We start from the raw sequence: 21,804 nt of genomic DNA, 5'->3' as shown, positions 1-21,804 counted from the left end.
GACAGCTAGCTAGACTGTCTGTCCAATCTGAGTTTTCAGTTGCACGACTAAAACAACGAATAAACGTACACACGTTTCACCAAAACAAGTTCCTTTCGAGCCTGTTTTGCAGCGGCACCGTGGCTTTTCCCCAGCGCTTAGCACCGCACAAGACGATTGTGATTGGTTTATAGAAACGCCAATAAACCTGAGCAAGTTTTCCTCCCATCCTCGAATGCTATGTGTAGTAGCCAGACTCTCCTCCAGCGCGCTTTGGAGGAAGGTCTGGCAAAGCATAACAAAACACCAATTTGTGATGTGTAAATAAGTTAATGTATATTGGCCTAGAAAAATACCAATCTCTTTAAAGAGTGTGTGGAAAAGTTAAGTAAGAGGTGCCCGATGAGGAAAGATGCTTCAAAATGTCAACATATGTCTTTAGGTTTTAGTGTTCATAAAAGTTTTCTTTGCTGGATAAGTAACACTATTATCAGTATAGTTATAGTTATTAATAGAGTCAATATTATTGCATCACATGGACTGAGGGCAGGGTTTGGCACAGCGTGGGATTGGTTTAGGAGCCCTTCACCAGTTTGGGGCCCGTACCCAGTAAAGTCTACTGGCTATGCATGGCAACAACTGTTACAGATTGGGATTTTGACTGTTTTAACATTCTCAGACTGGCTTTGGACTTTTGGAAGGTAGGCACGTTTGGTAAAGTTTAGGTTAGGACTTGGTGATGGCAAGGTCCTGAGGTTTATTCCCATGATCGCTGTCATCTGGTTGGCTGGTTAGACAGAAGCAGCCGGGTTGTTCCCAATGTGCTGGTCTGGTTGGCTGAGCCGGGGGGAGTGACGGGGCCGTGGGCCAATGAGCACGCCAGCAGGCAGAGATGGGTGGGTCATCAGTGGGCGGAAAGGTCAGAAGGTCAAGGGGTCATGGGTTAGTTGCCGTGGCAGCTAGAGTTAGACAGACAGAGACGGACAGACGTGGAAAGGAAACAAAAAGGGCACATAAAAGGGGACATAAAAAGAAAAAAAGATAGAAGAGAGATTAGTGTCAGCTAGTGGCGTCAGGATGACAACAAGGCAGATCTACTGCAGTTGCACAGCATGAGGGGCGCTTCATAAGAGTTGCGCAACACCTTCATAAGCCCTGCATAACCATTCAGAAGGACTCACATCAACCACCGGGTGGTGACATAAGGAATGGCTGGTTAGTGGTTGCTCTTGTGGGCTCATGAAGGTGTTTGCAGGGATATGTTTTAGGAGATGCCCCTCCTGACGTGTGATCGCTGCTAAAGTGATACTACTCATGCTAGCTGGGCTACGTCTAGCACAGACAGACAGTGAAACCATGGACAGGGAGGGAGACAGCATGGTTTCATGTGGGTGAGAGAGTGACCTTTATGTCCAAAGAAAAGTGTCTGGGCCTCAGAAATACTTTCGCTTACTGACAAGTAGAGGTATTGTTTAGCAGCAGGCATAAGATCCAAATGATTAACAGTAGTGATTAAGTGATAGTTGATTATGGTTTGATCTATTTGCTATGATGTATTAGAAGAGCACCTAATGACTACAGTAAGCAAAGAGGCACCATAAGAGATAGCGATGAAAGGTTAAGAGATGGTGATTTTAGAGGGACTTAAGACACAATTTAACAATAGACAGACTAACTACAAGAATTTAGAGGCTTTGGTTTTCTTTAGAGATTTTTTTCAATAGTCATCTTTATTGCCTTTTAGTGTTTTTTGTCCAACGTGTACAACAAGAGCACCACCGCGCTCTCTCTCTCTCACAAACACACACGCACACATAAACACACACACACACACACACACACACACACACACACACACACACACACACACACACACACACACACACACACACACACACACACACACACACACACACATTGTAGCTAGCTAGTCCATTTCTATTGCATAAAACAGTCACGAGGCCTGTGAATCGAGAAGGTCACCTCATCTTAAATAGACAGAGCAAAACACTGCCTTCATTGCCACCTTTCTTGGTGACTAAAACAGTAGTAGCTACACACCTTGAATAAAAGTTTGAAGTTTACATGTAGACACTTCATCTATAAAAAGCATATCGTAAAAACAAAAATAAAGATTTACAAACTAAAAAAAAAACTTAAAAAAAGAAAAGAAAAATACTACAGGTATTTCCAAAGCGATCTTGTTCCATAAGCTTCATATAAGCACTTAAATCCTTAAAATCCCTATATACAAATTTATTTTGCAGCTAAATACATGGTAACAGCACCACTCTGGCTAGGAAATATATGAAAGATGTAAACAGCCCCAATGATAAAGTCCAGTGGGCGACTGATAAGACCACAAACAGTATTTCATACAAAAGAGTTTGTAACACAGACTTCAGTAGTTATCACACGCTGTGTTATAGTAGTAAAGACCAAAGATCATATTGAATCGAATGACCTTCAGAAAAAAGACAATCACTGTTACTTTAAGTGTCATATAGTCATTGGGCACAACACAGGATTTAATTAATAATAAAAAAAAAAACATTTGTGGAATTCTACTGGAATGAAGTTGGGTATAAATAAAATTTCCCACCGTTATTTGTATGGTCAAAAGTAGTAGTGAAGAGATAAAATCAACAACAACAAAAAGGTTTCTGAGAGAGGACTCCAAATCCACAGTCACAAGGACTGAGTCACATGAATGGAGTGATCCATTCTAATTGAGAGGGTCCCGGCCTGCAAGCCGTCCAGTTTATCTACCAGGCGAGCATAGATAACCGCTGCAGCTGTCACCCCTCATTAGTCCCTCCCAATCTGCTCAATTATTTCACTGCAACAATCATATTTTACACTGAAACTGCTTCAGCGTGTGACTTTTTGATACAGTTATTACTTTTTTTTTTTTTTAGGCATGCCGTATTACAGACACATAAATTGAAATTGGTCCATTGGTCTGCATGCACGCACACCAACACACACACATACACATACATATAAAGTGGCTGGTGAGCTAACTAACCTCTGTCTGGGGTCACTACCCTTTGGTAAGGATGGATTCTCTTGTCGTGGCGTCGTACCTTAGTGGTCATGGCACCTGCTAACAGCCATTGACATCGCCAAAACAGAACACAGAAGGTTACTCATCAGAAAGACAACAAACAGTCCACCCATGGCACCAACATCAGTGAAACCAGGAATTTACAAAGTGTTCGAGGCTGAGGGTGAAAGTAATTCAAAACATCTCACTTCTAAGAGTCAGAATTCTTGTCGTTTTGTGGTCTTCTGTTCTCTGAAGAAAATATTAATCCAAACCACAAATTTCTCACTAAGCTTCACTATTAGATTCAACATCAGCTGTAAGCAAAGTCACTCTATAGCTCTGTGATTAAAATAAGCTTCATATATTAAATCACAAACAGCGGCGCTAAAAATATCTATGGGTTCACTAAAATGTGTTAAAATTACAAGCGGAAGCCAAACTATTAAAAAAAGTTAAATAGCTGTCACACAACAACACTAGTCTGCTAATACAAAGAAGAAATTAACAGGAATGGACACTTGACTACAGAATGACTGTCGAGGAATCTGTCATCCGAAAGTATGAGCAAACTTTGAGTGTTTGCTCTGTGGGACAAGTATGTGTGGGGGGGGGGTCTGCAAGCCAGTCCATGTGTGTGCTAGGAAGGGTTGCTATCGCTTAGCCTTTGGTTGGGAAAGCCATACCTGCAAAAACACAGGAAGAAGGGACTGTTAGCCCAACAATGAGCTTCAGCATTCATCTATATATGTTGTGGATGTATTACAAGAGCTGGATTTGGCTGCCAATTTGTCTCAGTGGCAAAGCGTGGTACTGCAAAACAACCCCCCCCCCCACCCAAAAAAAACGTTTAAACGGTTGCCGCGAATTCTGTTTCCTAACCCGACAATACCAGAAAATATCAGGTTGACTGTTTGGCAAAGCTTCAGGCTTCTCTCGGGTTTGGCTATTTTTAAAAGCAGTTCGTAAAGAAATTTCTCAGTAATGTTAACTAGTTAACTAGTTCTCTGCATCTATGTATAGGATGATTTGCAAGTACATATACACACAAGCTTCTCCATTCTTTCATGTCTCTCAGGTCCTGTCATATGGGAATGTTGTAAAGTAGTGCTAGACTATGTTAACTACTGTTGGCCAGGTCTCTTATAAAAGTGAAATATAAGAAAACAAGAAGGAAGGAAAGCCAATCTGTGGCTTTAGCCTGGTGAGATAAAGTTAGTAATGGATGAAATTTGGCTTTCAAATTAGGCGATACCAGGCTGTTTTGTGTATGGACTGTATGGTCGAGTCAAGCGATACGCTTAAAATGTTTAATCTTGAGTCAAAAATATCCCGGCATTTTGTGAGTCTTCTTCATAAATGTACCGAGACCAGAGGGACGGGGAGAGATACCGAGGGGATCTGGCGTTTCTGGTGAGTTGTACGTTCAGTCAGAAGCTGAACACAAACACATTGGGTCATTGCTTGTGTGCCGTCTGTACAGTTGGTACATTGGCTGTTTGGGGTGAATAAACACAGACTGCACAAACAGTCAAGTCGTCAAATATGAAAAAAAATGTTTGAACACACCTTTATAGATGCAGATACAAGCCAGGGTGAAGTCTCAACCACTGTGAGTGCGGAACTTTACTGTTGCTCAAAAACATTTTCTATAAAACTGGAAACAAGGCCAATTATGATGTACTATGAATATTTAGACCATGAAGGATTTAAATTTGCGTATTTATTTCTTAGACTCTAGAAATACTATGTCTTTGTGCGGGATCATCTATGGGACAAGCGGGCGGTGAGAGAAAGACTAAGGTAAAGGTTTTTTGACGTATGCGATTGGTGAGCAACTTCCATTGGAGTCCAATATCCAGTTCTCATAATACATCCATTGACCATGTAAGAAATAATGAACGTTTGATTTCCAAATACCTAATACTCCAGTTGAGTCAATCGGGTATTCCAATATGGAGGGTGTGAGTGTGTATGGGTACTCGTAGGGAGTGTAGATGATTCCAGATTCGGGCCCTTGCTGCACCATATGCGGATTGCCCCCCTGCATGAGGGCGGAGCTCTGGATCTGACGAATCAGAGGCATGAGGGTCGGCGTATTGACGGGAGCCGGGTTGCGCATGGAGGGAGGCAGGACGGGCGTTGGGCCTGTGATGATCCGAGGCGCCTGAGGTGTCCCTAGCGGGAAGCCGGCGGTGGCTGTGCGGCGCACATTCAATAATGCAAGTTTGCGCACACCCACACGCGAGCACACACAAAGTGCAGACACATACAATAGACAGGGAAAAAGAGGAGAGGACAAACAGTCTATTTAACAGTAGAAACAGAGGTATTGTTCATTTATACAGTGGATTACTGTAACAAGACCACTCCTTTGTCACACACACCAACCCTCCTCCACATGTTAACTATGATGTCATCCTTACGCGTCTTGACGTTGGCGTCTCTGTAGGTCCCATTGAGAATGGCCAGCTCCATCAGCTGCATTTTCTTCAGGTTGTCCTCCCCCTCAGCCTACACCGGGGCAGAGCAGCACAATCAGCTTACTTAGCAAGGACTGTCATTCAGCGAGAAGTGAATGAATTAAGTTTTGTGGGAGTCTGGTTTAAAAAGTTAGCAAATGTTAAAATATGCAGTTTTTTTTTTTTTTGTTTGCACTGGTTTTTTTATAATAAAAACATTGGCTGAAATTTAGTTGACCAGACTTTGTACACAGCTACTCCACCACACAGGACATATTTAACTTCTTCTTAGCTCCAGTTACAGCTCGGTGAAAAGCTTGACTGATTTACAGTCGGAGGGCAAGGTCGGTGGAGTTAAACTAACACATATCAATAACTTTGTTCTTCACACACTTACACATTCACAAACAGAGATTAACAGGTGTTCAGCTCCTGATTGCTTATAGACACTTCACTTCTTTTAACTTCTAGGGTTGGCGGATGCTGTGCTGTGATTGGAGTGGAAGTGACGGCTGACTGCCGCAATAGAGAAATCCTCCTGCTGGTCTTTTCAATCTTTTTCTCTCGTTGCAAATAATGCAGACGAGAAAAAGAAAAGAACCTTGTGATTTTCAAAATATGTGCTATTGCACTTGTGTGTGGGATAACTTTGAGAGTGTGTGTCCTTGTGTCTATATGTGCAACCAATGTGTTTCTTATTTGTCGTCATGTTTATGCATGCATGTGTGTCTGTAGGGGGGATGTAGGTGGGCTGGAGAATGTGAGAAATGTTCAGAAGTGCAATCAAAATGTCCTCTTGTGTGGATGACAAAAAAACAGGGGGAAAAAGGAATACTGTAGCCAGTAGTTGGGAATGAAGTGAGTTGTGAACGAGTGAAAGGAGTGATGGAGTGGGGAGAACAAGTGAACAGACTCTCCATTCATTCCCACAGCCTTTCAAACAACCAAGGGTTACCATGGAAACCCCTTTATGCATGTTCCCTAATTACCCTAACTCCTTACACATACTCTCTCATACACACAGAGACACACACTCTCTCTCACACACACACACACAAAAACACAAAAAGACACAAACACACAGTTTTTGGACTGACAATCCCCTTCCCCCTTCCATGCATACCAACACAGTAAACCCTCATCCAGTCACACACAGTTCTTCCATCATCCCAGACCATAATATTTGACACAAAGGGATTTGGACTGATACTCACAGCTGGTACGAGAAGTTTCTTGACCTCGTTGATGGCCCGCTGGAGTTTGATCTTGGCCCGGTTGTGTGTGTCCTCCACTGTGATCAGGACGTGGAGGTCCTCGCTGAGGTGCTCCCAGTTGGGCTTCCCTCTGTTCATCTCCTCCTGAAACACAAAAACACTTTTTTTTAAAAGCTCCATTTGAATGCAGCACACAAGCTCGGTCCATTACTGGCACAGAGGGAACAGGATTTCACTTTTCTTCTTGTTTGGCTCGGGTTTTGGATCAGCCTCAAACTACACACACACACACACACAAACACGCTCAAGGCTCAAGGTTGTGTAATGCAGTTTTGGAAGCGTTATCAAACTCATGAAATAGTCATGTTGCTCTTCAGTGGTTATACAAGTTTAATGTTGCTTTTTTAATCTTATCTATTCCCTTCTTTCACTCACTGACACTCAATCGAAACAAATGCTGAATAGATGGTCAATTTATTTATATTCTGACGTTGATTCAATAACAATAATAGCATTTTTGACCGAATGACCAAATAATTTAGTAAGTCATTGTCAAATAAAAAATTCCAGACCCTGTTGCTGGTTGCATTTGTTGATCTCCTTCCATGTTGTTTGTACAACAAAACAGGTGCATATGGTAACTCTTGCAATTGTCTCTTTGGATAACTTTTGTGTTAAAAATACCAAACACAAAATGGATTAGCAGTTTTTTTCTGTTTCAGATTATAGAAATATTTGGGGTGGGGGTAGGGGTTCTATCAAGTCTATCAGAACTTGTGATGCAATAATTTTTATTTTTCGTCATGATAACTTGGTCAGTCATTCCATCACTCTTTGGTCCAGACAGAAATATCTCCAATATATATCAAATATATCAAATTTTGAAAAGGGTTGTCGTTTTACTTTTTATTTTATTTTGAAAGGCAAGTCACTAAGAACAAGTTCTTATTTACAATGGTGGCCCGCAAAGCAACTAATAATGATATTTAGTTCAGACATTCATGTCTTAAATACCTGCAAAATAAATAGCATCTACCTCAGCTGTACTTTGTGTTTGGTGCTAAATAAATGTTAGCATGCTAACTCCCAAAAGTATGATGGTTTCCGGTGTCACTACCCGATGTGAGTCAACTGCAGATGTAAGTTGAATGCGTCACTTTGGTACAGTGACAGATTTCACGCAGATCTGTTTAGCTGTTAGCCACAGAATAATGAGACATAGCAGTAATTTATTTTCACAGCATGATCCCTGATGTCAGTTCTAGATTAGAGGCTGAAGTAGCCTACAAGAACCAGCTAACAAGAGACTTCTGTAATGTCAATACACTAAAAATGGACCTATATAACCGAGTTTGTTCACTGCTGGCTACATGTTAGCAATCAAACACAACAAAGGTTGTCACTTGAATGGTGTTTTGAGGTAATGTTAGCAATCAATCAATTATAGATAGCTAACATGTTTGCCTAACCGGATGGCGTTATGCCGTAAACCGTTTAAATCTGAGCATGCGCAACTCACATCTGCACCCGACTCACATCGGGCAGTGACACCATGGTAAACATTACCTGGTAAACATCAAGATAGCATTGTCATTGTTGCTGTTAGCATTTAGCTGAAAGTTCTGCTGTGCTCGAAGGAAAAGTTTGGAATATTTGCTCATTTGCTTTCTAGCTGAGAGTTCAACGAGAAGATCGATACCACCATCATACCATCGTATATATCCATTAAATATGAAGCTAAAGCCGGGAGGCGGTAAGTTTAGCTTAGCATAAAGACTGGAAAAGCTCGCCTGGCTCTGTCCAAAGGTTACACAATCCACCTAATAGCATCTCTAAAGCTCCAAAGTTACCAAATCATATCTTGCTCTTTTAATATGGTTTTATGGCGGGTTAAGCTGCCAGTATGCTTCTCCAGAACAACTTGTCGGCTAGTCGAGTAGCTTCAGAAACCCTTACTCCCCTTCCCCTTTCCAACATCCAATTAGGCAGGGTTGTGTCCTACAATTTCTGTAACTTCCAGACACCAATAATATGACATTTACACCCATTTCATACTGTGATTGGCCAGCTGTGCAGATGTGAGAAAGTAAGCTGGGTTTAAACTAGTTTCTCTTTTTCATTTGTTATACAACTATTCATGTTACTTATTATGTGTACAAGTGCAACACTATGAATGTCTTCCAGGAGAGACTGTCTTGAAGGAGACGACTCTCAGAAAATGTGCTGAGTTATCCCCATATTAAAAAGATATTTCTCTAAGACGGCAGGCTTTTTGCTCCACCTTCAAGTGTTGCTGCTCCAAACAACTTTTTAATTAATTGTGGAGGGACAACACGTTGTTGACTAGTTATGTTTAAGCATAACCTGACCCTTATGCGCTGGAACCATTTCTTGGCTAGACGCAGAGAATTCCTAGCCAGGCTAGCTGTTTCCAGTCTTTATGCTAAGCTAAGCTAACCACCTACTCCTGGATGCAGCTTCATATTCAACTGACAGATTTGAGAGTGGTACAAATCTTCTCATCATACTATCTGCAAGAAAGCAAATAAACATATTTCACAAAATACTGAACCATTCCTTAAGGTACAAGCCTTACATTTTATAGCCTGAACTAACTGTCGGTTAATCAACAAATCTTGTTCTTAGGAAAAGAATGGTTAGTTGCAGCCCTAGTTCAAACTTAAAATTATTAAGTATTCGGCCTCTGGGACATTGTATCCTCTGTGGATGTTTTGTCAAGTGAGATGTATCATTTTGAAAAACACCATAAGTCAACATCTTTCTCTCTTCTCCCCTGTTGCCTCCCACTGTGTCTCTGTTTTCCTTCCTCTCTGTCTCTGTGTGAGTCTCTCTCTCTCTGAGGGGCGTGCGGGGTAGGGAATGTTCTAGAAAGAGAGAGAGAGAGAGAGAGAGAGAGAGAGAGGGAGGGGGAGGAATGCTGGACTTGCTCCACCTGCCGTTTGGAAAGCTTGAGCCGACTCCGTCCAACAGCAGACACCAGGGGAGAGGAAGGGGGAACAGATGGACCGAACACCAAGACAGAAAAACTAACAACCAAAAACTCATTTTGAGAGAAGGGATAGATAGATAGATAGATAGATAGATAGATAGCTAGATAGATAGATAGATAGATAGATAGCTAGATAGATAGATAGATAGATAGATAGATAGATAGATAGAGAAGTGGGAGAATGCTGCACTCATGTGTTTGCAGTCAACTCTCAATCTCTCTTTCTCAATCAGTAGGAAGCATTACTAAAGAAGACTATTAAAGCTTTTTGTTTTTTTGTGTCCGTGTTTAGTGCATCTGTTAGATTATTATTTTAACCCTGTGAAATGCTATGAAAAAAAAGTGTATTTGGTGTATACATGACCACCAACTTAAACAGATCTTTGCATGTTTCAGTCAGAGAGACTTCATTTACTGCTGACCATTTTCAATCAAATTTCATATCATGATTATTTTATATTTGTAATTGTATCTTACTTCAGCTTTCAGTTTGCTACTGAATACCATTCATGTTAAAGCAGCTAAAAGTCCTCTCAAACATCATTTCCTCATCTTTATCGTTTGTTATTGCTAAAATGGTATTGCATCTCAAAAATGTTTCAATCTGAGGTCCCATTGAGAATGTAACTTTGATAGTAATGAAAGTACACATAATGTGCAGTGTGACGGAGTAACTGTCTTAACCAAAGATTCCACAAGTTAACTTATTGGAATGTGTTAAAATGAATAGAAATCAATGGCTGCCTAGATGTTATAAAAATGGCAAAGTAAAAAAGATATTTAAAGGGACAGTTTGACATTTTGTGGATTACACTTATCCATTCTTGCAGAGAGTTTGATAGGAAGACTGATACCAATCTCATATCTGTACAACACTCTATATCTTGTTTGTTTATATCCACACAAAAACTGCAGTGTAAAAATGACACGTTGTGGTTTTACGTGGTTATGTGCGAGATTTATTCTTGGCTGGATGTAGTGAATTGCTGGGGTCTCTGCAGGGTTGCCCGGCAACCTCCCGGTTAAGACAAGGCGTTAAGGATTTTGTTACCTTTGGACAGAGCCAGACTAGCTGTTTGCTTGTTTCCAGTATATATGCTAAGCTAAGCTAAAGGTCTCCTTGCTGTAGCTTCATTGTCGGCAATACACAAAAGAGTGGTATCAATCTTCTCTTGACAAAAAAGGAAGAATTTCAAACTATTCCTGAAATGAAACCATGCCTTGTGTGTATTTTGTGAGTGTGTTTATCTGTGTGTATATACCTTCTTCTTGTCTCTCATGGAGCCCTTTCCCCGCACCATAATCTTGCAGCCGGTCTCTGCCTCCAGTTGTTTGGCCGTCAGTCCCCGTGGGCCCAGGATTCTCCCTACAAAGTTAAACTACACAAAAGAGCAAATCACTTATTGATAATAATAAACAGGCCTCAAGGAGGGCAGACACATTTCACGTCACAGACCGTCTTTTTACGATGTGTGTGTTGGTTTGTGTGTGTGTATTTGCATTTGCTGCAAGTTTGTGTTTGTGCATCTGTGATGTGTTACTAAGAGAGACAAAAATAGCTCATTATATGGGTGCTGGCTGGTGCTGGTGGCATAACAGGACAGCGCCGTTCACTTAACCTTATCTGTCACTAAGACTGAGTGATTAAGTAGACAGCTGCCCCTCTGTGTGTGTGTGTTTGAGTGAGTGTTTTTTTTGCCACTATCCGTCTGTCTTTCTGTCATTTGCCTCTCATAACATTGATTCAGCCTCCTCTCCTTAACTGACGTTTAACCAAATGTCCACTCCAGTTGCGACATATTTGCTCCGGCCTCAACTCTAACCAACACACACAAATGCAGATAGAGGAACTGCTCTCTAAATTTAACCTTGACCTCAACAGTTTTCCAGTGTGTGTGTCCTGTTAGCCTCCTGTCATGTGAGTGAGGACAGCCTGTCATTGTATTCAGTGATTGGCGAGCTGATGCGTGGAGAAAATCATGTGAGCCATTCAATCTAGGTCCACGCAAGTCATACAGCAGCGCTTAACTGTACTTGGCGGGAGCAGGAATGTATATATCTCTTAATGCTGTACACTTGTCTTCATATTTGGAGAAAAAAGAGTTTATGCACAATTGCAAGCTCTAATAAATGATGATGGTGTAAACTTATGTCTGAGTCTTAACATTTTACTGTAAATTATACATTTTTATTTTATTAGAAACACAGGCCAAGGTTCACTATTGATCTATTTCAAGTCTAGATTACATCATTGGGTGTGAGCACAGATGATCTCAGAAGGAAATCAGCTTTGAGATAAAAATGTAAATCTGTGACTTAAAGCCTCTGGCAGCCATTCTGTAACTGAGAGGAGATAAAGTGACCTGATAAAGTAAACAGAAACTCTTTTAAAAGGTCACAGGTCATGGATGCGTCCACTCACGCCAGGGTACTCTTTGACAGGCACGTAGAGCTTCTCCTGCAGCTGAGCCACGGGACCAATCGCTTCGGGAAGCTCCTCTACGTCGCGCCCGTTGAACATGCCACCGTTCACCGTGTCGTTGTACATGTCCTTGCGTACCCTGCCGATTTCTGGGAGACAGAAAGATGGTGAGTAAAGTTGAGTAAATTTAACTGAGGAGGTCTATTAAAGTATCAATGAGCTACCACAAGTGTCACGTTTCTTCAGACCGTCCGTTTCTCAGGACGATGACTCACTGTTGCCAGAATTATAGGAGGCTCTGAGTGTGACAGCAGACAGACAGACACACAGACAGACACACAGACAGACAGACAGACAGACAGACACAAGCATTCTGCACCACAATGTAGAATCTAACCACTGAATGCTTTGCAACCAGGCCTCCTCTATTACTAACAATTCTCTCTTTCCATTTATTTCTCCAACAGTGTTAAACACACACACACACACACACACACACACACACACACAAACACACACACACACACACACACACACACACACACACACACACACTGCTCCCCCTTTCACTCTGTAAATAATACAAGGAAAAAAAAAACATACATGTCAGCGGGGGTCACAGTAACCTACTTTACCTACCAGTGTTTATGAGGTTCTGGTAAAGGGCAATTATTCAAGGGCTGGAACTATGGAACTAGAATATACTTTAAAACCATTTTCTTGATTAATTGATACATTTTCTGGCCTATATTATGCCAAAAATAATAAGCCAATCACATTTTTCCTGAGTCCTTGCTGACGTCTTCTACTGTCTTTTTTGTCAGACCAATACTCCAAAACTCAAATGATATAAAACTGAGAAAAGCACACTGGAGAAGCTGCAACCACAATATTGTTGGCATTTTTGCTTATTTAAATGGTAAGTTTTTGTCTTAGGTTTGGTGAAGCACCATCATAACTAAGACTTTGTTTGTCTGCCTGTATGCTTGTTTAGTGTTGACACAATGACCGATGCTAGCTTCTGATGCCTTTGTAATGACATGTTGGCACAATAATAAGTGGCTACTGCACTACACACACACACACACACACACACACACACACACACACACACACACACACACACACACACACACACACACACACACACACACAGACAGACACAGCAGAATAAGTGCCTCGAGGCACAAATATCATCTGACCTAAGCGGGCTGACAGGCATGTCTCCCAGCTCTGAGAGTGATAAGTCCGACCATAATAACTACAGTAGGACTCTATAATTACAGCCACAGCTACAATGACAATGATGATCCTCTAACAACCCATTCTGACCTGTTAAAGACCAAAAGTGACAATTAAAAAACACACACACATACACAAACAAATCTGCACAGACAAGCAGAGCTTTTGTCCTACTTCAGTTACAGCAGGGAGGAAAATGAGAAGTGAAAGAAGATCAAGAGTCAAAGGAAAGAGAGATAAATGGGGGGTCTGTAGCAGGCCTTATCTTAACACTTCAACCTGTCATTGGTTTATATATAGACCAAACTCCCCCGTTGCGGTGTCTCCTAATATGCCACAAACATTCATCCTGACAATATTTGTGACTGGCAGGCTTCCTTATTACCCTGCACAAACTTTTTGGTACTGTGCCCTTGTCCACATTACTCAGGCAGAAGATACAGCCAGGCTGAAAATGAGCACGGTACAATGCCTTTCATTCTAACCGAGGGTGTCACATTATCATGGGTGAGAGATGAATGTGCTCGGCTGTCAGCCTTCAACAGGAACATGACTATGGATGTTAAGTTGACCTATTTGTCCGGCCGCAGAGGTCATCTGGTATGAGAAGATCCTTGCTGCGTCATGAGACTTGTCAGAGAGCACATAGTCAGGACCTTGGTGATCCTGATGTGCAACAACAGTAGCAACAATATTGTTCCAATATGGATCTGACATTGAAAAAAGGCGACATTTAAAATCAGAAGATGCCACTTTTAAAGCATTTGTTGCAATGCTGTGATGCCCATCTTATATTGTTATTTCAAAACAGCTCGCAAAAAGATGTTAGACATCAACAAGTGCAGTGCATTATACAGACAGTATGCAAGCAGCCTCAAATCAAATATTTTACACGGTGACATGCTCTCGTTCCTGCTCAGGGATGGGCTGCAGCATTCACATAAGCCTGCGCATTAGGTCACTGGGAAAGACTAACAACTGTCTGTTTGTTCCCATCACCAACTGCCCGTCTGTGTGTGTGTGTGTGTGTGTGTGTGTGTGTGTGTGAGTGTGTGTGTGTGTGTGTGAGTGTGTGTGTGTGCACGTGCGTGTTGATCTGCTTCTCTCCACAAATTAAAAATGGGACTTAAGGTAAAGTTTACATCACATTCACACTTTCATTTTAAATTTAGAACCAGAGCTCTGTTAAGGAATTCAGTAAAAAGAAACATAGACCTAGATACAATCTGAATGCAATGCAGTTGTTAAATGATTTATCATTAGCATCTTTCAGGGTTAGATGGGTTGAGATTTGTTTCCTAGGAGCCAGAAAGGAATTCAAGCACTTAATGACTATTCAATAAAGTGAGTCAATAACGGTCGGTTTTATGATGAACACACACTATTAAGCTGAACGTGTCTAGCCAAGACAAAGATAATTTTCTCTGCAGTGTGACAGTTGTTAAAGTCTCTAGTGAAGGGGGGTAAAATCCCCCAAACAGAGCCCGAGTTACCCTCATCCAGCAGCCGCTCCAGATGCGTGAAGATGCCGCTGAAGTTGGGCAGGGAGCTCATCACCTTCCTGTCGTTCATCAGCTGCATTAGGTAGTCCGGGTTGGACTTGGGTCTCTCCTTCACCTCTGTCTCCCCGACCATGGCTTTAGCTTCTACAGTAAAGTGACCTGGCTAGTTGAGAAACTTGTGGGGAAATCCACAAAAACACACGCCCCGACAAGCGATGCGAGGACCCCAGGGGTTTCCACCGGCCGCGACACGCTGACCGCCTCTCTGTAACTCAAATCTCAGCTCCGGTTAAATCGACTGTCCTTCGGTTAACGTTTTGTCTGTGTGCCCTTTCTTCTTCCAAACGGTTCCCCCCTGTGCCCAATTCTTATCAGAGTTTGAAAAAGTTCCTTTATGGAGGAAGTTGGGCAGTTTTGACAGTTAGGCTGAAACTTTAACAGACTCGACGCACTTCTTAACGACTAAACTGCCTACCAAAATCAACAACTAGTCTCATCCGCCCTGGCTGCTCGGCTGGTGTCCGCCCGGTGTGTCGGTATTCTGCAGCGGGGTACGACTCCCTATCATATGATTACAGTATAGCAACAGCACGAGTGGGCTGTCAGGAGCGCGCCGCGCGTCGCCGTTATCACAGGGGAGGAGGCTCGTGCTCGTCCCCTCAGCAGCCCCTCGGAGCCCCCGCCTTTCTCTCACGCGCAGAAGAAAGCAGGCACACACCCTACGCCCGCAGTATAACAATTTATGTATGCACACCTGTTACTGTCCATCACTTGTCCTGTGAAGTGTGTGTGTGTATGTGTGTGTGTGTGTGTGTCCAGGTGCCCTCAAGAACGGTACCGAAGTTCAATTGGAAAGTAGGCTCCTTGTAGGCCTTTCCATGTTGTGTAACTTCAGCCTATAAATATTGTACTTTTTACTCCACTACGTTTATTTGACAGCAACTGTTGCTACCCATTAGTGCAACTAGGATACCCATTAGTGATGGATTAAATTAATATCCTTTACCTATGTAATACAACAATGAAGTGTCCACAGTCAACAATGTCCTGCATTCAAAATCTTGCTGAAGTAAAAAAGTACTGTCAGCCAATAAGTTTACTATAGCCTACTAAAGTATCAAAAGTAAAAGTACTAGTTCTGCTGAAAATGCCACTGATGGATGGTTATATACTTAATTATAAGATTGTCAACACAAATGCATCAATCTACAAGTCACAAACAGTTGTAGCTGGTCTAGGTGTGGACCTAGTTTTAACTATACAGTAACGCCTGGTTGTTCCCATTTTAGGGTTCGGGGCCCCTTCAAAGAGTCACCAGATACAACTAAATTGACAAATTCAATTTTTGGGACTTTTCTCTAATATGTGCTTTTATTCTGAAATATTAGAGAATTTTACTTATTTGGGCCTCTTTTAAATCAAACACTCTGATTGTTTTTTTGTAAGGGGCCACAGGCCTAAAAGGTCTGGAACCATTGGTTTAATCTTTATGTTTCATAAGTACAGTGCATCAAGTCTGTTTATTGACTAATCAACTTTAATTTTTGACACGTTTAGTATGTTTTGTGAATGATAGTCTTGTGCTTTTACTTCAGATTTAAAATGCAAAGTATTTTTTACAATGTGGTTTTGCTACTTTTACTGAAGTAAGTGATGTGAATACTTCTGCCTCTTACTTGCCTCTCACAGGACACGAAACGCCCCTCTCCTGTTCACACCCTCCACTTTGAGAACTTTTGTCAAGGATCCTGAAATAATAAGAAGGTGTGATTTGTGCGTTGGTTCTCGCTGGGTGGCTGCAGGGCTTGGAAATGTTATTGCTGAAGGAACAGATAGGTGCTAGTGGCTAAACTTAACTTGCTGTAAATCACACACATGTGCACACGCACACACACACACACACACACACACACACACACACACACACACACACACACACACACACACACACACACACACACACACACACACACACACACACACACAGGCGAGGCAACATGTGCCCATGCATACTTTGACTTAAGCCTTTTGTCAGACTCTGCTGGCCTCCCACCTGGTTTCTCTCCTCTGTCCACTGTTATACGCACTGTGTTTTTGCCTTAAGACCAAACCAGGCTGGGTGTGATGCTGTGTGTGTGTGTGTGTGTGTGTGTGTGTGAGTGTGTCTGTGTGTGTGTGTGTGAGAAGCAGGAATTGTAACGGGGCAGCAGCAGTGTTGGTAATGGCTGGTCAGCTGGTATGGCGAGTATTCAGGGCGGGGGCAGTGCATTGTCCTCTCATAGCTCCAACAATGCCCCTCTGAGCAGGCCACACATCTACCAGTCACGGGCCTCTCTCTCTCTCTGCCTCTGCTTTTCTTTCTGTCTGCCATATTTATTCAGGCATAGTGAAGTTTAGAATGAGATGTGATACAAAGTACCCCCCCTAACCTTTGGACGAAACATCAAGGTCAACCCATAACCCCAGTTAATATTAGAGCATGTGTCACCGGAAAGTCTTCACACCTCACATGTGCATTATGACTTTACATCATTGATAAATGCCTCAAATGCTTTCTTGTCCATATAGGTGGCACTTTGCAGAGGGATATAGAGTAGTACAGTGAGACAATATAGGAAACTTAAATTAAAAAAAGTAAAAAACGGGGGCTAAGCTGTAAACATTGTGATAATGGCGGGATGCAAGTTGTCTGACATGGGAATATAGCAATCACTGATTTGATCTAACATACTCCATTCACGTATCAGTTCACATTCCACAAATTAACTTTGAAACAATTAGTCCTTTGAGTAAGTGGTTGACAACAAACAACTGATTTTTGATAATCGATAAATCGTTTAAGTCATTCATCAAACAAAAATTGCCTGGAATTCTCTGCTTTTTTAGCTTCCTAAAAGTGAGGACTTGCTGCTTCCTCCATTGTTACTGATTGTGAATAAAATGTTCAGTGTTTGGGACTGTTTGAAGGACAAAACAAGTCATTGGAAGACCCCACCTTGGGTTCTGAACATTTGTGGTGGAAAGTCATTTTAAGATCCGTAACGATTGGTCAAAGACAGAACATAAATCTGCAACAATTTTGATTAATTCAAGTCAGTTATCAAGCAAACATGTTGTGTTTTATGTCATTCTAAGCAGAATAGTTAAGGGTTTTGGAGTATTGAGCGGACAAAAGAAGATCTAAAGATGTTACCTTGGATTCTGGGAGATGGGAATGCGTATTTTATTTTGCCGTTTTCAGACATTTTTTAACAGTATTGTCATATTTTTCTAACAGTTAATCGATTAATCAAAGTAATAATTGTCTGTCAGCGTTGGAGAGCATGCAGCAGAGGAGACACCAAATGCAGACGAGGACAGGCAGACTGGTGCAGTTCAATGATTTATTAAGAAAAAAGGCTTACAGGCAGTGAGTCAAAATGTCAGCAAGCAGTAACGGGTACCAAAACTCCAAACATCAATGCAACAGTGACGAACCGACAAAGGGACAACTGGAAATGGACCTGTACGTGTGCAGTGGCTGACGAAGGAATGAGATGCAGGTGAGAAGGCAGAGCTGATTAGTGAAGTGGGAAGAGGTGTGTGGATGGGAGCGGCAGTCAGGTCAGGTCAGGTAGAAAAGAGGGACCATCTGAGGGCATCTGGTGGATGTAGGGAGAACGTCACAGATGTGGTTTGAGGATTAGGGCGTGTGGCTGGAGGTGGACAGAGAGCCATGCTGTGTAATTGGCAGATTCATTGACACTGGAGATACATTAGTGGTCATCTACAGCTGTCTTCATTTTTCACAACTTTCTGATATCTTATAGAACGAATGATTATCAAAAAATAATCAACAGAAGTAAAACATGATAAATAGTCGTAAGCTGTGGAGTGTTTCAGCCAGCCACATTTTGTCTTTTATTTTTAATACGTACTGTAACTATATTTATACTTATAATGTTGATTCTGTGTAAAAAGCGTACTTGGCAGTAAAGCTTTTCTGATTCCGATACTGATTTTGAGCATCTTAATTGCATTATTCATTATTGACTGAATTTCTCTGGCCTTTGGTGTGTTGGTCGCACAAAACAACAACAAAGAACATATTTTCACTTTCAGTTTGGATACACTAAACATAATCCATTTTCAGAAAAGCAATCAACTCATCAGTCAATGCTGAAAACGATTTTTATCTCCAGCCTGACTTCCATTTTGTTTCAAGGGAGAATTCTGTTGCTGAGTCAGATTTTGTATACCTCCATCTTCAGTGTAAGTAAAATGGGGGGTTATAACGGTGTTTTTTTTCTACATTACATATAAGAGGTCTTTATTGCAATGTGTTTCATTTTAATAAGCATCACGCTAAAGTAATAGATTCTTATCACCTTTAAGGGATTCCAGCAGTGGGGACGCCACTCCTGTTACATTATCACTGGTGGAAATACACCCTCTAGTGGCCTTTTAATGCAACTGAAACCTTACAGAGTGAGAAGACCAAAGTGTTGATGCATGCCAGCCCATTGGTCAAAGACACAGAGGATGTGTGGAAGGCATTTGGAGTTGCATGTTTGATGTCTCTCTCTCTCTTTCTCATGGGCGGGCCAAATTCTCTGGGCGGGCAAAGCAGAGAAAGGGGACATAACCTTGCTCCTTATGACCTCATAAGGAGCAAGATTTCATATTGGCCCATCTGAGCTTTCATTTTCTCAAAGGCAGAGCAGGATACCAGTGCTCGGTTTAACACCTATCGCCATCTCTAGTCACTGGGGGACCATAGGCAGGCTGGGGGAATGCATATTAATGTTGAAAAAAACTCATAAAGTGAAATGTTCATGCCATGGGATTTTAAGGGATTAGAGTCACACACAGTCTGTGTATGATTTTATCACATTGGATGACCTGCAGCCACCAACAGAGAGCAGCAGAATACAGAAGACACACAGACTGCTGTCTGCAGCTTGTTTGTGTCTCTTACAGGATAGTTAACAGATGTTGGCTCTGCGGGAGAAGCTACAGTCTTTTTGTGAGTAAGAATTGTTTGGATTAAATAAGCATTGGATGCAAGGTTTTCTTTGGCTAAGACTGTATTTTGAAGGTAGTTTCTTCTACAAATGTATTACTATTAAACAAAAGTATCTGATAGTAGTTTTGTCATGCAATACGAGTTATTTTGAGTGTTTGCCCCCAGAAGCCAAACGGACATTAGAAACCAGTGGTGCAAAGCGACTACTGGTACGTTAAAAAGTAATTTGTCACTTACTTTATACTGCTCCTCCATTACATGTCTGAGGGAAATTTTGTAATTTTTTACATCTGCTATAGTTATTAAATAACTTCAGATATTTACTTACAGATTCAAAATATATATACAAGATCAACCTATGAACAGTTTATATGATGCATTGTTCAAGTCAAACTGTCAAAATTAGCTTCTCAGTTATACACCAAGAAAAGTTAAGTATTAGCAATACAGATCACTTCATCATATATGTAGTAATATAACAATGTAACACTGTCAGTGAGTATTTATGCCGCATGAGTGCTTTTACCTTTGATATGGTTGGGTATATTTAGCTAAAAATACTTCTGTACTATTACGGAAGTAAAATTTTTCTTGAAGGACAGTCGTTTTACATCCTAAGCAAAATATCTAATGGCTTCTTCGACCACTGTTTTTGTAGAAAATCTCTTGTCATTCCTTGTTTTACTCAAACCAGCCTCTTTATCCCACTCAGATCATGACTTTCTCTTGTTTGTCTTTCTATCTCTGTCTCCGTGACGCGAGCCCTGCATCAGGACGTCACCTGCTCACCTGGCTGAGGGGCTCATGCTAAACTAAAGCCGATTAGGCTTCTTATCTACTCAGGCGCTGTTATGTGCTTTGGTCCAACAAAAATACCACGCAGGGTTGGCCTCTTTACCGTTCCCGATGACTCTCCACGGCTCTAACTAAGCCACACTGGCTTCCTCATGTGTGGAGTTCGTAGTATATGTGGATCTCAGTTGAGATTGGCATGTTTTTTAGTGGATTGTGTTTCAAGAGAATGGATACACAGAACAGTACTAATTGCTATTTATCAATATATGGATTGAAGGGATGGATCAGATTGTTTACTTGCATCCTCAGAAGTCAAAGCTCATTTTAGAGCTGATTTAACAAAAAAAAATATATCGGGTGGTGCTGAAATCAGTAAAAACACCAGAGAACATTTTACAAGGAAAAGTCACTTGTTAACACATGTAGATGCACTCTTTTGTTTGTGAATGCATGTAGTGTATACCCCCCCTCTACATTGGACATGTGAAGAGTCATCCGATGTCCATGTGAAAGCAGTAATGCCCTAATTGTCCTTATCCTATTGACTTAATCAGGAACCGTGTAGCACTCACAGCACGCCTCATCTCAGGTTTGTGTGACTCAAGGTCGAGACAACACAACGTCCTTATTTCACTGTTGATCACATCTCTAAAATCCTTTATTTATTTTCACAATCAGCATTCTCCTACACAGACACATAATGCCAAGACATGGAAAAAAATGTTCATGGATTTGAATAAAAGATTTAGCTTAATTACATTATACATGTTATCTTTTTTTAAAAAAAGTTACATTTTGTCATAATTTCTACACTATGTACAAGGACAGCAACCCAATTGTTAGAATATACATATGTGTGTGTCAATATACAGATACTGAATGCACAAAGGAAACACCAAAGATGATCTGAGATTACAGTACAGGGGTCAGGAGCCAAGATTTAGCTGCCAAATTCAGTCATCCTCCACTGGTTTGGAGTTGGCCCTGCCTCTCTACAGGACTCACCTCCCAGTTCTGATGCCTCGCTCTTCGACCGTGTGCCGGAACATTAATGCATAATTCATATGGATTCATTCAATTCATAATTTCACTCCATTGCAGGAGCTTATCCAGTCTTCATTGGGGGA

At 41.4% G+C, this 21,804-nt stretch overlaps 1 protein-coding gene across 7 annotated transcripts; it reads right to left on the bottom strand.

The window, feature by feature from the left end:
• Positions 1–804: 804 nt before the first annotated feature.
• On the bottom strand, positions 805–15,464 carry qki2 (QKI, KH domain containing, RNA binding 2). 7 transcript variants are annotated; one of them, XR_004327342.1, is made up of 9 exons: positions 14,869–15,462; positions 12,134–12,282; positions 10,974–11,090; positions 6,702–6,845; positions 5,452–5,539; positions 4,946–5,224; positions 3,235–3,735; positions 3,008–3,085; positions 805–938 (listed from the first exon to the last, which is right to left on the bottom strand). XR_004327342.1 is itself a non-coding variant. In XM_032503214.1 (9 exons), exons 1-9 carry the CDS (start codon positions 15,008–15,010, stop codon positions 916–918), a joined length of 1,044 nt encoding a protein of 347 aa, XP_032359105.1. In that variant the 5' UTR covers positions 15,011–15,464; the 3' UTR covers positions 805–915. The 7 variants fall into 7 exon arrangements, 5 of the variants coding, with proteins under 5 accessions (XP_032359105.1, XP_032359106.1, XP_032359107.1 ...); XR_004327343.1 differs by having other exon boundaries at positions 3,008–3,082; XM_032503214.1 differs by having other exon boundaries at positions 3,712–3,735; positions 14,869–15,464.
• Between the last annotated feature and the right edge of the window lie 6,340 nt (positions 15,465–21,804).

Source organism: Etheostoma spectabile, chromosome 21 (assembly GCF_008692095.1).
Source record: "Etheostoma spectabile isolate EspeVRDwgs_2016 chromosome 21, UIUC_Espe_1.0, whole genome shotgun sequence".
NCBI lineage: Eukaryota > Metazoa > Chordata > Actinopteri > Perciformes > Percidae > Etheostoma > Etheostoma spectabile.
Note: the sequence above shows the minus strand (reverse complement) of the source record. Positions and strands in the feature narration are given on the sequence as shown.